The 15,963-nt window shown below is 38.0% G+C and overlaps 1 protein-coding gene across 4 annotated transcripts in view; it reads left to right on the top strand.

Annotated features, from left to right (window-relative positions):
- LOC136843704 (solute carrier organic anion transporter family member 74D-like) overlaps positions 1 to 15,963 on the top strand; it is a 165,224-nt gene that overhangs the window by 75,594 nt on the left and 73,667 nt on the right. For all 4 annotated transcript variants that reach the window (XR_010854652.1, XM_067112290.1, XM_067112291.1 and 1 more), the window contains 2 exons: positions 4,514 to 4,567; positions 4,840 to 5,054. Coding sequence is in view for 3 of the 4 variants with exons in the window: in XM_067112290.1 (XP_066968391.1) it covers positions 4,514 to 4,567; positions 4,840 to 5,054 (269 nt within the window). In the remaining variant the exon portion in view is untranslated. The remainder of the gene's footprint in view (positions 1 to 4,513; positions 4,568 to 4,839; positions 5,055 to 15,963) is intronic.

Genomic DNA, 15,963 nt, shown 5'->3' with positions numbered 1-15,963 from the left:
TTCAAACTAAGTTTATCAAGTTATGTGTGAGGTATTAAAACACACTAGACAAAAAGGGCGTCACTCCATCAAACAACTATAATTGTTTCCTTGGTCTTAAGGAGAACAAAACATGTTTATCCCTTTGCCTTATGCACACAAATAACCCTATTCACTGGTGATCAACAAATGAAACACTGTGTTTAATAATTTTAAATAAAAAACTTTATTTTTAACTTCAAAATAAAAAACTTTATTTTTAACTTCTGAGAAATTTACCATTACTTGAAAACAACACCAGATTTAATTAATTCTTAAACAAGATTAATTCACAAAACTTTAATTTATCAAGAAATTGTTAACTAAGCAAAATTCAAACTATTAAGAATTACTAAAGATTTGAAAAGGAAATCTTAACAAATGTAAATCAAATCAAGTATGCAATGTTAAAGTATAAAAAAATATGTAAAATGTTGAGCAAATAAATATTAAATCACCAACACAAAAGTTTGGGTAAAATTATGAAACTGTAAGCACAACAACACACAAGAAAATGCACAAAACAAGAACACAAAAAATGTACAAAAGATTTATCAACAATAATTTCACTAATGCAAAATCTCCTCACTACTCTTATTGTACCATGGTAAAAATAAGCAAAAACCCACTTTACCTTACAAAAGCTTATATCACTTTTATAAAATCCCTTGCTGCAGCTCAAAAACACTTTTTATATGACGCCTATAAGACTAACAGTTTCACCAAAACTCAGATCTTAAATTATGTGTTTCTAATGTGACCATACAAATCTGTTATAAATTTACCCTCTTCTGAAGGAAGAGAGAGAGAGAGAGAGAGAGAGAGAGAGAGAGAGAGAGAGAGAGACACCAACCAATCTCAACAGGGTCTCTGTGTGGACTGCCTGCCTCCCAAATTCTACTGTGAGAAGAAACCATTGTTGCCAGTATGGCATTTTTGGGAAAAAAAAAACCAGGATTCTTCCCTTTAGAGAAAAAAAAATAACAAGGGAATCTTCCCCTGAGGAAGGTTTTTCCCCCTTGCGTCAGATAGAGCTCATTAACCTGTCCTCTCATCTGTTTAATTGACAGGGGATTTCCTGTCTGAACACTCGCTCTGGTCAACAAATATTATCTAAACCTGTCACTTCATCTCTCTTTTTAAGGACAGCTTAAGTGGTTTGGGGACTTCCTTTGAAACAGAGGGGGTTACCCGGGCTAACACGTGACACCTGAGTAAACATTCAGCTGTGCAAACACAAGAGCCTACCAGTTGGGTAAACATGAATCTCACAGAGAAGTGTATCTTATCACACAGTCAACTAACCCTTTTAAGATCTGAGATTTGATATCTCCACACACAACACATGACAAATATAAGAGAGAATATATAAAAAATTACAGAAAACATATTAGATTTACAGAAAATATACATATTATAAGACATATCATTATAATATAGAGAGAGAGAGAGAGAGAGAGAGAGAGAGAGAGAGAGAGAGAGAGAGAGAGAGAGAGAGAGAGAGAGAGAGAGACCTCATCTTTATACAAAGTTGCAGTTGTCTGGAAAGTTTAGGATATATCGATCATTTATTTTGCTGCCATATTGCAAGTTTTAATACAGTACCCATTAAAAAAGCTTTCATTATATTGAAAATAAAGTTTATGTGCTGCATTACTTGCTAGACCTCATAATACCAGGTACTGAGTCAAACTGGGAGATACCATATCTGATTCCTTGCTTTATTAGAAGAATGTAAGATTAGAATCTAGGGTGATGTGAACTTTAACTTCAATGATGTATAGTGGATGTTTCCAAACAATTAAATTGATATTGTGAGTGCTTCTTGGTGTAACTGCATGAGTGTTTGATGACCTGAAAACCAAAGTTATTTGTTTTCTGTAAAATGGCAGCTATCAAACAAGAAATGCAATGATTTCTGGTCTGACATCCTGGAATGCATTGAACCACAGTGTAAGTGAGTGGCGAAGTGCATAACTTAGTTGGTTAGATTTGTGGGAACCATAAAAAGGCTTTCTGATGTGTGTTTGCTTTATGAATTGCTGAATCTGTTAGCTGAAACAAACATTGCAAAGATTTCAGTTTGATTCTATACAAAGAAGGAACACTGCAAAAGGCTGTGAAATGTCTTACTGAATGCATAAGTTGTTAACACTTATGCTCTTAAGGTCCAGAATAGCAAAATCCAGATATCTGTGTAAGACAGGAGCTTATACGAAAACTGAATCGTAACTCATATACAAACCGTGCCATCTCAACTGTAAATTTTTTTGTATGGCGATATTTTTGACTGAAAAACTGACTGCTGTGATGAATGGTCAGAGAGAACTACAACAAAAATTGACATTTCAGGGTGTGGTTGCATTCACCGAATCACTCAGATGAACTTAAACTTTCACTTAAGTTTCTGAGAATGGCATGAGTGTAATAAGTTAAGCCAGATGTTTTGATCGTATAGAATAATTTTCATTGGCACATTATGTAATTATACAGGAAAACATGGAATATTAATTTTCAGTTTAAAAGTACATATGCTTAATAACAGTGCACAACAGTTGAAAAAAACAAAATAAAAACCATATTGCAGCAAACTGGAAATGGACATGAAACTTTTAAGCAATTTCATGGATACATGGAATGAACATATTGATAGAAGTCCTATACTTGCCAGTCCTCTTGACCAGCGATTTTGCATGCATGTAATAGTAGCCTACTGTTAAGTAGAATATTCTTGATGATTGTCTGCAGGGTAGTAAGTCCTACTTCCAAAAACCCTACTCTTAAAATCCCTTTGTAGATGCGAAGGCGGTATTCTTAGGCTACATAAATGAAATATGAGAAACAGCTCATAATTCAACTGTTTCTCATATTTCATTTATGTAGGCCTACTTATATACAACAAATGTATCTTGTTTTTTTCAGGCTCTGATAGTAATAGCTTCTCTGAAGAAACCTTATTGTCATTAGAAACATTTTAAGAAAAACAGCTTGTGACCCATCATTTTGATTCTAAAGGGAAATACCAGTAACATACTGAATCTGTGGTGATTTATTGCTATATTCTTTTATATACAAGGTGTTTCGAAATTAGGGCCCCCCCCTACAGCATAAACTAAAATTGATATGGGCAAAAACAAAAGTAATTCAGAACAGGTATTTATTAAAGTTTCTCTCTGATTATTTAATATTTTGTGTGGCCTCCATCTGCCTGTACCACAGCCTGCATTCTTGAGGGGTATGATTTCAGCAAATCGCAAAAAAGCTGAGACTCAAGCTCCATTTCCCTGAGCACTTCGGTCACCTCTCTTCACAGGTCGTCGAGGCTTGGTATACCATCACAGTTCACTGTACGTGCTTCAACACGATCCTTTAAGATACTACCAATGTTTTCACACACATTAAGGTCAGGGAGCTACCTGGAAATTCACTTGACGAAGAAATCGATACCACTGTTTCAAGCAGCTCTTGTGTCTGAAGAGCCTTGAAACATGGTGCCTTATCATGCAAAAATGTGACTTCTTCAACAGATAACACATTTTCAGGATCTTTGAGGAAAGAAAATACTCCACCAGTGAGCACAGTTTCTCTGAAGTATTTGCCATTCCATGACTGTCCTTTTTCTTTGATAATCCACATTGACCATTTGGTTGTGAAACAGAGAAAAATTCCCAAACATTCAGGAAACTTCACAACTTGGCGATAGTGCATGTCATCACTGATATCATCCAACTTTACAGCCCAAATGATGTCATTTTTATGATTTGGCCTCCTGACTGTTTAAATGAAGAATTCATCTAATGCGGCAACATGGAGAAAGTCAGCTTCATCCCAATCTTTAAGAAATAAACCACAAAACCATGCATGGTTTTCTCTCTGTTGCTGAGTGATGTTGGGCTTGCTGATAACATGAAATGGCTTGATACCAGATTTTTTCAACTCACGATATACAGCACTAGAACTTCTCTTCTTTCCCCTTTTTGTTTCTAGTTCAAGTGCCAATTTACGTAAAGACTTTCTTGGTCTACCCACTGCCTCAGCTATGATGTCTTTTGACTCCTGAGAAAGGACTTCAGGCCTTCCAAGATTCTCACTCTTTTCGCAATGACAGTCATATGGATTTTTGTTCCAGTTTCTTTTAACAAAGGATTCATCTCTTTTAATGTATTTAGCTGTCCAGAACGTGAAATGAAGGATGCTCCAGCATCCCTGGCCTCTCTGAAGGTTATAGCCTGGATTCGGTCAGTTCATCTGATTTCCTCCAAGCTGTTAGCCATGGCTGTATCTAACTCCATCACTCAGTCTGAAAATACAAGAAATGTAAAATGAAAAATAGCTTAATAGAAACTTAAAATAATGTACTTGGAGATAGGCTATAGCAGAAAACTTCATAAATTTCCATTTGTTCTGTGGAGGGGGGTGGGGCGCTCTAATTTTGAAACACCTGTTACAGTTACTGTTATTTTTGAGCAATGGTTGTAATTTTTTTCTTTGCCAGATTTATGAAAACTGTACATGCTCTGGGAGAATGGAAAATGCCTCTGTGTTTATGGTAAGTGCCATCCTGTTTACTCCCATTCCTCAGTTATTAAAGTCTCCATGTGATAGGCTACGAGCATATCTATAACAGTTAATTCCTCTTTTCTAAACTGCATTTATGTATGCTAAAGTTTATGAGGTTGATGCTTATAAAGTTGATTTAAGTTCAAAAGAACATATTTATCCCGTTTTTAATACAACTCATGTTTTACAAAATGATGAGAAAGAAAACTGTTTGTACTTGTTGCAGTAATAATTTATATTTGGTTTATCATTCCACTACAGAATAGCAGCACATCATTAAAATTCATAGACAGCAGTGTTCGTAGGAGAAATCTAGAGTACTTTGAGCAGCCTAATGATACAATTTCGGAGGGTTTAGCTGTCGATGGGTATTGCTATCACAATTGTTCTGCATTCTATACGTACCTGACCCTGACCGTACTCACTAAGATGACCCATGCGGCCAGTAGAGTACCTGTGAATCTCATACTTCTCAGGTAAAGTATTCACAGTCCTTTTCCTGTTTTATTAGTATATACTAGAAACTATAGGTTTTAAAGGCTACCAATTTTAGTAAGCTTCTAAGGTTGGGCATATTTTGATACACATTATATATATATATATGTATATATATATAATATAATTTACAAGAAGTTATAATATATATATATATATATATATATATATATATATATATATATATATATATATATATATACTGTATATATATTATTATAAATTACAAGAAGTCGCTGCACAGTGCACCTCGCCCCCCACCTAATTTGCCCTTTGTTTATTGAGAATAGTGTCATCGCCGCATGGCCGATTTTAGTTGACCTAGATATCAGGGCAAAGTTATCAACATTTCGATCTGTCCTTCTTTTTACTTGGAACAGATATTGAGATGACACGGATAAAAAAGGCAAAGGTAGGAGACTGAATGCCGCTCCCTTAAGCAGCTTAGCCAAACTAAGCTGCTTAGAACAACCTTTCTAAGGGCAAAGTAAGCTGACTGAATTGTCTTTCTGCAGGCCACCTGGGAAGAGGCAACCAATCGCTGACCACCTGGCAAATGACACATCGTTTGCACACAGTACCAACACCCGGCCGCATGCCTTAAAAGGGCAGTAAGCAGTGGGCAGTTAGTCTTGTGAGGAGTCGACGTGCAGATGAGGGCAGTTAGCCATACACGCAGGCAGGTGATACTGTTTGCTGAGAGACCATTCTTTGCACCGGCCCGACTCCAGGTGACAGTCATCCTCGAGGGACAGTGCATTGTCAGTGTGATCATCCCTCCTTCGCCAGAGGCCCGCTTCCCCTAAGGTAAAGTGCGAGTAAAGACTTTTCAGTCACGACAGTTTGCCCTTTAGAAAGTTATTGGAGTACTAGTGTTTCACTTCTGACCTTGTGCCAGTTTATCCAGTGCTATTTCCAATGTCCTGTGTTCAAGTGTAAAGTGGTCATTCATTCCTCGAGTCCTTGGCTCCCTCAGTGCAGACTCGAGTCATATTCTGTGTTAAATTGTTCCTTTACTGGCGCGTAATGTGTAAATCTCTCTTGCAGAGGGACCTATTTGCAGTGGACTCATCTTGGACTGTGCCTTGCCCTTATTCAAGACTCCAGTAGAAGGATCTTCAGGCATTGCAAGCCCTTTATCAATTTACTTATCCATTTTCCCTCTTAATGCTTTTGTAAATATAATTCTTTAATTTATCCCAAGTGTTTACATAACATTTCCTTATGAAGTAGAGCCTTCAGCTCCTAAATTCACCCCTGTTTCCTTGTTTTTTACAATTTCCCTTTACGTAAGTCAGAACTCCAAGGCCAATTAAATAAAGTTTCCGTTGCCGGCCTGTAAAAATACCATAAACCCAGGGAAATAGGTAAAAAAAAAAAAATATATACATATATATATATATATATATATATAAATATATATACATACATACATACATACATACATACATACATACCTACCTACCTACCTACCTACCTACCTACCTACCTACCTACCTACCTACCTACCTACATACATACATACATACATACATACATACATACATACATACATACATACATACATATATATATGTATGTATATATATGTATATATATATATATATATATATATATATATATATATATATATATGTGTGTGTGTGTGTGTGTGTGTGTGTGTGTGTATGTATTTTTATATGTGTATGAGAGTATAATCACTTACTAGCTGGTAATGTTTTCTCATCCAGTTTCTCAAATGTGAATATTAGTCTAACGAATGTAAGTTTTCACATTATTTTTTAACCAGAGAAATATATTCTTGTGTACATTTATAAACTATAAATATAAATATATATATATGTATATATATATTATATATATATGTATATAAATGTATATATGTTATATATATATATATATATATATATATATATATATATATATATATATATATATATATATATATATATATATATATATATATATATATATATATATATATATATATATATATATATATATATATATATATATATATATATATATATATATATATATTTATAAATATTTCTGCTGTTCGCCCTCGATGCATTTATTTGTAGTAATATTAATCAAACTGACCAAGACAGGGAAAAGTCTTTGTCCAAGCAGGGTAGTGTTAGGCCATTCAAATTTAACATTCGACATAGCAGAACTCAGTAGCATTAGGGACTGAACCCCATAGGAAAAATTTCCACAATCAACCTTATGATAGGTGGTCTTAAGCTTTTTTCCCTGTACTATGTCGACGAATTGTTTTGACCAAAGTTTCAGACCCTGAGGGCGTAAAGAGGCGATACCCTGTGTGTGATCCCGAGTGGTCGCAGAGAGAGAACCCGCCTGCCGTCACGGACGCACGCCCTATGCATTTCGGCTCCTTATTCTTTGTCTATAGTCTATGTTACTAGTGAAGTGGCGAACTCATCCCAGAACTTCCGATCGTCTGCTGCATGCGCAACAACTGGTTGTCCAAGGTAAAGTCTGTGTTTTGTTCAAAACTTCATCAATTACTAGCCCCTTTTTCTGTACTTCCAGTTTCCTTGTTTCGTCCTTCCGCCACCCTAATTATTTAATTACCCAAGCATTTTGCTTTTACAAAGTCTAGATTAAGTATACTGTACTTTTACTGTTTAGCGTCATCCAACTATTCCAGTGAAGCAACTATGAATTAGGGAAGGTTGAGCAAGTTATTTCAAATTCTTTATGCAGCCTTGTGTCTCGAATCCATTGTTCGGAAGAGCCGTTGTGTTTTTAATACTCTATTAACGAGTAGAGATTGACTGCGTCCGAAGTCAGGCGACGTTTATCGTAATTTTCTTAGTTAACGGCATATTCTTTGTGTTGAGGTTAATTTTCCTCGACTGGCGACCTTGAGTGTTTAAACAGCTGTCTTTGAGGTTAATTTGTAGCTTCATTGACAGGTTACGTGTGTCCTTGGCACACAGGGCTTTATAAATTACGCAAATCAAGTAATAAACTCATCAGCCAAGCCCTCACATGTGATTATATCCTGAAGCTGTAACAAATTATTATTGAGATTCAACAGGATCTATCTCTCTAAATCAGTTGCCAGCAGTGGACAAAGATTTAAGACAAAACACACGAACTCTGGCAAGAAGATACACTTAAGAGAGGATAACAAAGCCAAGAACAGCTTTAACAATTAATTTATTAACACAGAAATTACAATAAACAAAGGATGTCCCCAAAAGAAACTGACCTAGGAACTGGGAAATCACATTCACATAAATCTGACTCAGTACCTTCATTTTCCTAGCTAACTTGCATGAAAAGTACTGGAGAAAAAACAAGTGATAGGCAGAAATTAACACTTACCCAATGACAAAAATATAAACACACTCACGACAGTCGAAAACACTAGAGAGGAAAATATCCTTAACACTAATACATGAATATAATAATATTATACAATTACAATGAAACTTACACCGTTAAATAAAGATACATGATACACTAGATATCTGTGCAGCTAAATAGCGCTGTCCATTTTGGTGTTAAACAACACTAGGGGGCAAGGGGCGACAAGTTGATGAGGATCCTGCAGAAGGTGAGTAATCCATTGTGGTGAAAATTATAATAAAGGGCGGAGAGTCAAATGAATTATTCTCACCCTTCTCTGGCCTCAGAAGGCCTCCTGATGACTACCAGAGAATCCAGTAAAGGCACTCTCAAGTGGGCTAAAGGTGAACCACAGCACTGCTTGCAGAAAGGGGGAGTAAGGCAGGCCCCAATGCAGCAGTGTAGCACGGGGTACAGGGCAAAGAAGTGTGCTGCAAAATACTCTGTCCTCAACCAGAAAAGGCAGAGTCAACTGCAGGTGCTAAAGAGGTCACAGAGTGCAACAAGGTAGGGATCTCCTCTCAGTGGACCCGAAACAGTCAGGTGCTGAAGAGGTCACAGAGTGCAACAAGGTAGGGATCTCCTCTCAGTGGACCCGAAACAGTCAGGTGCTGAAGAGGTCACAGAGTGCAACAAGGTAGGGATCTCCTCTCAGTGGACCCGAAACAGTCAGGTGCTGAAGAGGTCACAGAGTGCAACAAGGTAGGGATCTCCTCTCAGTGGACCCGAAACAGTCAGGTGCTGAAGAGGTCACAGAGTGCAACAAGGTAGGGATCTCCTCTCAGTGGACCCGAAACAGTCTAGTTTATTCGCCTGACCAAAAAGTTCTGCCAAGTGAGGGAGACAGAGAAGCAAGTGGTGGACAGGCAAACAAGGCAAATACCGAAGACCAAAACTCTGCTCGTCGATATGGAAAGGAGAAAAATAAGTGGGTAAATAAAAACTATACACTAATATAATAAACCCTTATAAAAGAAGCAAAAAAAAAGTCCTAAACCAGTTTCTTGAGACTTATGTAAAAGAAGGCAAATTTAACTTTACATTAAAATTCATGAAATGATTTGAGCAGTTGTTACAGCTCACTTCTACAAGGAAAAATAATAATTTATTATTATTTTTATTAAGGTTAAGCACAAGACATGAAAGTCAAATCAAGTGAATGCAAAAAAAAAATATTAATTAGCCGAACGCAAAATTATTTAAATGCAAAGAAAAGCCAAAAATTTTAAAGCATGCTTCAAGTAAAAACTAATAAAGATTAGTAAGATCAAAAATTGAATCAAAATTTAATCTTAAGTATAAAAAATATCCTTAAGTCTAGAAAAACAAAATTCACACAAAAAACTCTCAAAAGAAATGTGTTTACTTATAAAGAAAGTACACACCAAGGAAACCCTTAAAAGAAGACAGTTGTCATTCATGGAGTTCTCAACACAGCCACTCAGTCTTCATTAAACGGCCTTGAAAGGACATCAGGGACTACATTTTTACTTCCAACTATGTGCTGAATAGATAGGTTGAGTTCTTGTAATATTGATCTCCAGGGGAAGATGCACTGATTTTTTCCTCTAAATTTATTAATATATAAACAAGAGGGTTGTGGTTAGTGTAGACCTTTATTGAGTTTACAAAAGCTGATAAATAAATTTCGAAGAGTAGAACGGCCTTGACTAAACATAAGGCCTCCTTTTCAGTAGTTGAATAGCGCCTCTCAGCTGGTAGAAGATTCTTAGAGAAGTAGGTAATTGGATACAATGTTCCGTCTTGATCCTTTTGTAGAAGGACGGCACCTAAAGTTAAGTTAGTAGCATCAGTGGCCAAACAAAAAGGGAGGGAAAAATCTGGCGAGTGTAACATAGGAAAGCTTACCGAGACTGACTTCAATTTGTCAAAGGAACACTGACACTCACTATTCCATAAAAATGTGACATTTTTCATTAACAATTCAGTTGATGGACCAGCAAGGTCAGAAAATTTTTAATAAACCTTCGGTAATAACCCACCATACCTAGCAAACGTCTAATATCCTCATATATATATATATATATATATATATATATATATATATATATATATATATATATATATATATATATATATATATATATATATATATATATATGTTATGATGGCCTATTGCTCACTCCAAATTACTTAATTAATAGGCGTATCAAGACTAGATTTCCAGAGTCTTAGACCAACCATAGGGCATCCCCTCAACACGAATCTCGTGTAAAAGTAAAAATTAATATAAATACCAGGTCCAGGTTATATGGATACCCAGCTTTATTATCAACATCAACAAGGATTTACTCCCTTAAATAAACACTTATTATAGGCAGATTTTCAAAATCAAGACTTCAAAAAGGATTATCAAACCCAAGAAATCAAGATCCTCAGCAAAACACTGTACACTCAGAGAGGAATAAGAAAAGACTACACTTCATAAAAATAACAATATTTATTAATGAATAAAAGATAGATGTAAATGATGTTTGGGGCTTTAAAATGCATTCAGCTACAAAAACGCAAGCATTCCCCATTTGCCTATGCTAACACATACACTGACAGGAGGAGGGAAAGTCACAGAGGGAGAAAGAAAACAAGAAGGTCACGATGGCAAAAAATAACACAAACATATGAAAGTAGAAGACAAAGATAAGAAATATATTCCTTAATCCTAACTTACAACAATAAACACCTAAACTTAACTTACATTAATGACATGCATAAAGCTTTAACAAAACATATGTCCAGTGTCAGTAGTGCAGTGCAAAGTGACAGCGTTGTGCATAATGAGGAGGTGGCTACCCGTCCCACCAGTGCCCCTAGATGAAGGTCCCTGTCCCGCTCCTCCGCACCAGGCAGAAGACATACTGGAGGTCCAAGGGAGGCTGGTGGGGTTTGCCCACAGGTAGTTGCCCCCTCTGCTGAGCCTGTTGTCCACTCCCAGGCTGCAGCTGAGCGCCACTGGAAAGGCGTCTCGGTTAGTGCTTGGTATCTGTCATCGAGCACCAATGGAAAGGCATCTCAGTCAGTGCTTGGCATCGGTCACCGAGCGCCACTGGAAAGGCGTCTCGGTCAGTATATGTACATCCAACATGGCGAATTGCTCTTGAAGTTAGTGATTCTGCCAATTACCATCGGTAGCTTCAAGCGTCTGCAACACCAGACAGCATCAAACATCAATAAAAAATTTTCAATATATTTGCTTACTGGAGGTAAGTCTCCCTACGATCACCACAGATCACACGAAGTTGATACTACCAATAACCTTCAACAATCCCTGTAGCATCCATAGCATGACACCGTCAACAGTCTCACAAAAAACTATCAATTTTTATGCTTTCCGGAAGTAAGTCTCCCTACGAGCGTTGTAACGCTCCACAACAGCGAAGAGGTCCGAAGATAGCTGCTACAAAGTTAAATGCTGTGATCGAAGCGTTCGCCATATGATGACTTTGCCCTTATGGGGCCCAGGACCCAAAAGGGCAGACACAGACGACGAATCACTGAATGTTGTCCTGCCATAAAACACTTACAGGAAGCAGGCAGTAGCAAACCTGGGTTAAGCTGCGGTACTTTATGCACCTGCCACAAAGTAGACAAAAGGGACAGGCAACGGCAAAGCTAAACAATGCAGCAGACCTCTCACTCAGACAATTGGGGTGGAACTGTCCTTGAGTAACAAAGATCCTGCATATACCAAACCTCTGCTGAATCACCCAAAGACTCAAAAATATGAAAATGAAAGAGAAAATTACCCCACATGAGGAAAAAGAACAGCCCAGACCTTCATTTAGTGGCAAAAAGTCAACAAAACTTAAGTTAGCAGTTATGTTACTGGGCTAAAAAGTCCTACATTATCTTTTCATGATAATTCCCCACCATAAGGAAAAAAATTATGCAATAATTTTTTTTAAAGGCAACTTAAAACTTAAAATTTACTTTATTCATTACTCTACTGAACTAATGAAAAACAAATGTAGAAAAATAATACAAATATGCCTGAAAGAAAGCAAGGAAATGCCATTATTAATAATACAATTCATCATTAGTCAAAACCGAGTCAAAATTCTCCCGGGAAAATTAAACCCACGACAATACATCAGGAACTACATTAATTTTACCTGAGACATGCCTAATATCCAGGTCATATTCTTGGAGGATGAGGCTCCAGCAAAGGATATGTTGGTTTGTATTTTTACACGTTTTAATAATTACCAAAGGATTATGTCTGTGTACATAGTAATAGGTTTAAAGGACGAAGATAAATAAATCTCAAAATATTTAATAGATTTACTAAGGCGAGGACTTCATTTTCGTTGGTTGAGTACCTCCTCTCCGCTGATGATAGCTTATGAGAAAAGTAGGCTACTGGATGCGAAGTTCCATTCTCTCCTGCCTGAAGCAGCACGGCACCGATTCCTGTGTTGCTGCCGTCTGTAGCTAAGGAAAAGTGGAGAGAGAACTCAGGTGACCTGAGGAAAGGGTACATCACCAGTTTGGGCTTTCAGTTTTTCTAAGGCTCGCTGACATTTCTCACTCCACAAAAACCTGATTCTTCTTCAGTAAATTAGTTACGGGATGAGCAATGTCAGCAAAGTTATTTTTAAACTTTCGATAGTAACTCACCATCCCCAAAAACCTTCTAACGCCCCTTCTGTTAGTAGGAAATGGAAATTCTGATATTGCCTGGACATTACCCTGCTTAGGAGCTACTCTGCCCAGGCCAATCTCATGGCCAAGGTAAATAACTTTTGCCTGAGCAAATTCACTCTTTGACAGATTAATGACCAGGCCTGCTTCCAACAAAACATTAAATAAAGCCCTAATCCTCTGTAAATGAGTTTCCCAGTCATTACTATAAATAATTAAATCTTCAATGCACTCTATGCACCCTTCAAGGTTTCTGGTTATGAAATTCATTAATCTTTGAAAGGTGGTGGCTGCATTCATCATACCAGATGGCATGACTTGCACTTGAAGAGACCATCACCTGTCACAAAAGCGGAAATGCCCCTTGTCCTGGGTGTAAGACCAACCTGCCAATAACCTTTTAGGAGGTTAAACTTACTAATAAATTTTGCAGATCCTACACGATCAGTGCAATCCTCCACCCGAGGCAAGGGGAAACAATCAGTTTTAGATACCTCATTAACCTCATGGTAATCAAAACAAAGGCAATGTTGCCCTCCCTGCTTCTTGACCAAGACCACAGGCGAGCTCCAAGTACTATAACTATGTTCTATGAGGTCATGGTCAAACATATACTGTACCTCCTGGTTCACGATTTCTCTCTTTTGCAGATTCAAGTGGTAGGGGCTTTGCTTAATGAGTCGGGCATCCCCAACATCCATGTCATGCTGAAGAACACTTGTCCGACTGGGAAAATCCTTATATAAATCTTTGAACTTGGGAATCACGCTGATTAAAGAGGATAACTTCCCTGCATCTAAATACTGAAATTTGGGCTCTAAATTATTCAGTATGTCAGAATTATTTTTCAAATTGTAGTGGGTTCTACAGACACAGGATTTTCTACCTCTACATCAACACAGCAATGAGGGGCACTGACTACTGTTACCATATCTGGCCTACTCTCTGAAAATCTGGAAATAAATGGTTTCAGCATAGTAATGCGGCAAAGTTGAGTATTCCTTCTTCTACTGGGAGTTTCAATTATGTAGTTTACATCATATACCTTTTTAAGTACCTTCCAAGGACCTGAAAATGCAGCCTTCAATTGATTCCTGGGAGAGGTAACAAAACCAGAACCTTATCACCAGGATTAAATGCCCTTTTCTTAGTACCGACATCATAATTATTCTTCATAATTTCCTGGCTTTTCAATGAATTTTCCTGAGCAAAATCCCATGCCCGTTGCATTTTCTCCTGAAAATTGGTCATATATTCTAAAACATTAATATCATGATATTCCCGTTCCCAGTGCTCCCTTATGACATCCAAGGGGCACCGAACACAATGTCCAAAAATTAGTTGGAATTGTAAGGACTGGGTTATGAGCGACATACTGGCTGGGTGTTAACTGGTTTATTGGTTGTTCCTTACTGAGATAAATGTACAGAATCTTGAAGATAGGTAATGTAGCGTCTACACACAGACAGGTAAAACGGACATAAAAGGTTCAGACATCTGTGTTTGTCGGCAGACAAACAGATGGCGATATCAAGAGACATGATTAACATATGGTGATGAAACATACATCAGTGGAAGGGTCAGGAAATTCTACATATGGCCAATTGCATGAGATTCAAGACAGATTAATGGATACAATGCAATAGCATAATAAATGTGAAATGGAGAGACCTTTGGTGTCTTCACAAACAGAAACATACACACAGTTTGATACAGAAGATTCGTTGGAACATTATGAGTACATGATTAGAATGCTTGCATGGCAATGCAAGTAGTGGTGATTGTACATACGTTAAGACAACAATGCTTAGGAGAAACAGACGGAAATATTGTATGGTTGAAATCGCGTTCCTGTAGAGAAAGAAAACGAGACGCTCCTGTTTTGTCCTGTCGACTCGATGATGACGATCGACGAACACACACGTGTTTGGAAGAGACAGCGTCGGGGCTCTTAAGTACTCTCTCCCCAAGACGTGTGTAACGTCTGATTGTTTGGAAGAGACGGCGTCGGGGCGACGGGCTGTAATGTTCCCCACATCAGCGAGGCATCGATGCGGAAATTGTCTTGGCGACAATTGTAGTTGGCTTCAAGGGCTTGGGCTAGGGGCGGGTAGGAGGCTGAAGGGGGCACCGGCCAGCAGGAGCTCGAGGAGGACGGAGCTGGTTGAAGGGTGACGTCGGATGATCCTTCGGTGGCCGGCTCGAGGGCTGAAGGATGACGGCGGCTGATCCTTGGTAGCCAGCTCGAGAGGGGCGGCAGCAGGCTGAAGGATGACGTGGCTGGTCCTTCGTTGGTCAGCTCGTCCAGTACGAGTGCGGGGGCGGCTTCAGGTTTCCTGGAGGAGGTATCCAGGGCTCGGTGGTGGAGTGGGTCATCTCGGAAAAGGGTCTATCAGGGGGTCGTCATCTTGGTCGGCCGGGTCCTTCAGTCACTCCGGGGTCACCAGTGTAAGGACTGGGTTATGAGCGACATACTGGCTGGGTGTTAACTGGTTTATTGGTTGTTCCTTACTGAGATAAATGTACAGAATCTTGAAGATGTTATTTTAAAGCGGTAATGTAGCGTCTACACACAGACAGGTAAAACGGACATAAAGGTTCAGACATCTGTGTTTATTGGCAGACAAACAGATGGCGATATCAAGAGACATGATTAACATATGGTGATGAAACATACATCAGTGGAAGGGTCAGGAAATTCTACATATGGCCAATTGCATGAGATTCAAGACAGATTAATGGATACAATGCAATAGCATAATAAATGTGAAATGGAGAGACCTTTGGCGTCTTCACAAACAGAAACATACACACAGTTTGATACAGAAGATTCGTTGGAACATTATGAGT

This window comes from Macrobrachium rosenbergii, chromosome 12 (assembly GCF_040412425.1).
Source record: "Macrobrachium rosenbergii isolate ZJJX-2024 chromosome 12, ASM4041242v1, whole genome shotgun sequence".
NCBI classification, from domain to species: domain Eukaryota; kingdom Metazoa; phylum Arthropoda; class Malacostraca; order Decapoda; family Palaemonidae; genus Macrobrachium; species Macrobrachium rosenbergii.
The sequence above is the reverse complement of the archived record's forward strand: the minus strand, read 5'-3'. Positions and strand labels throughout refer to the sequence as shown.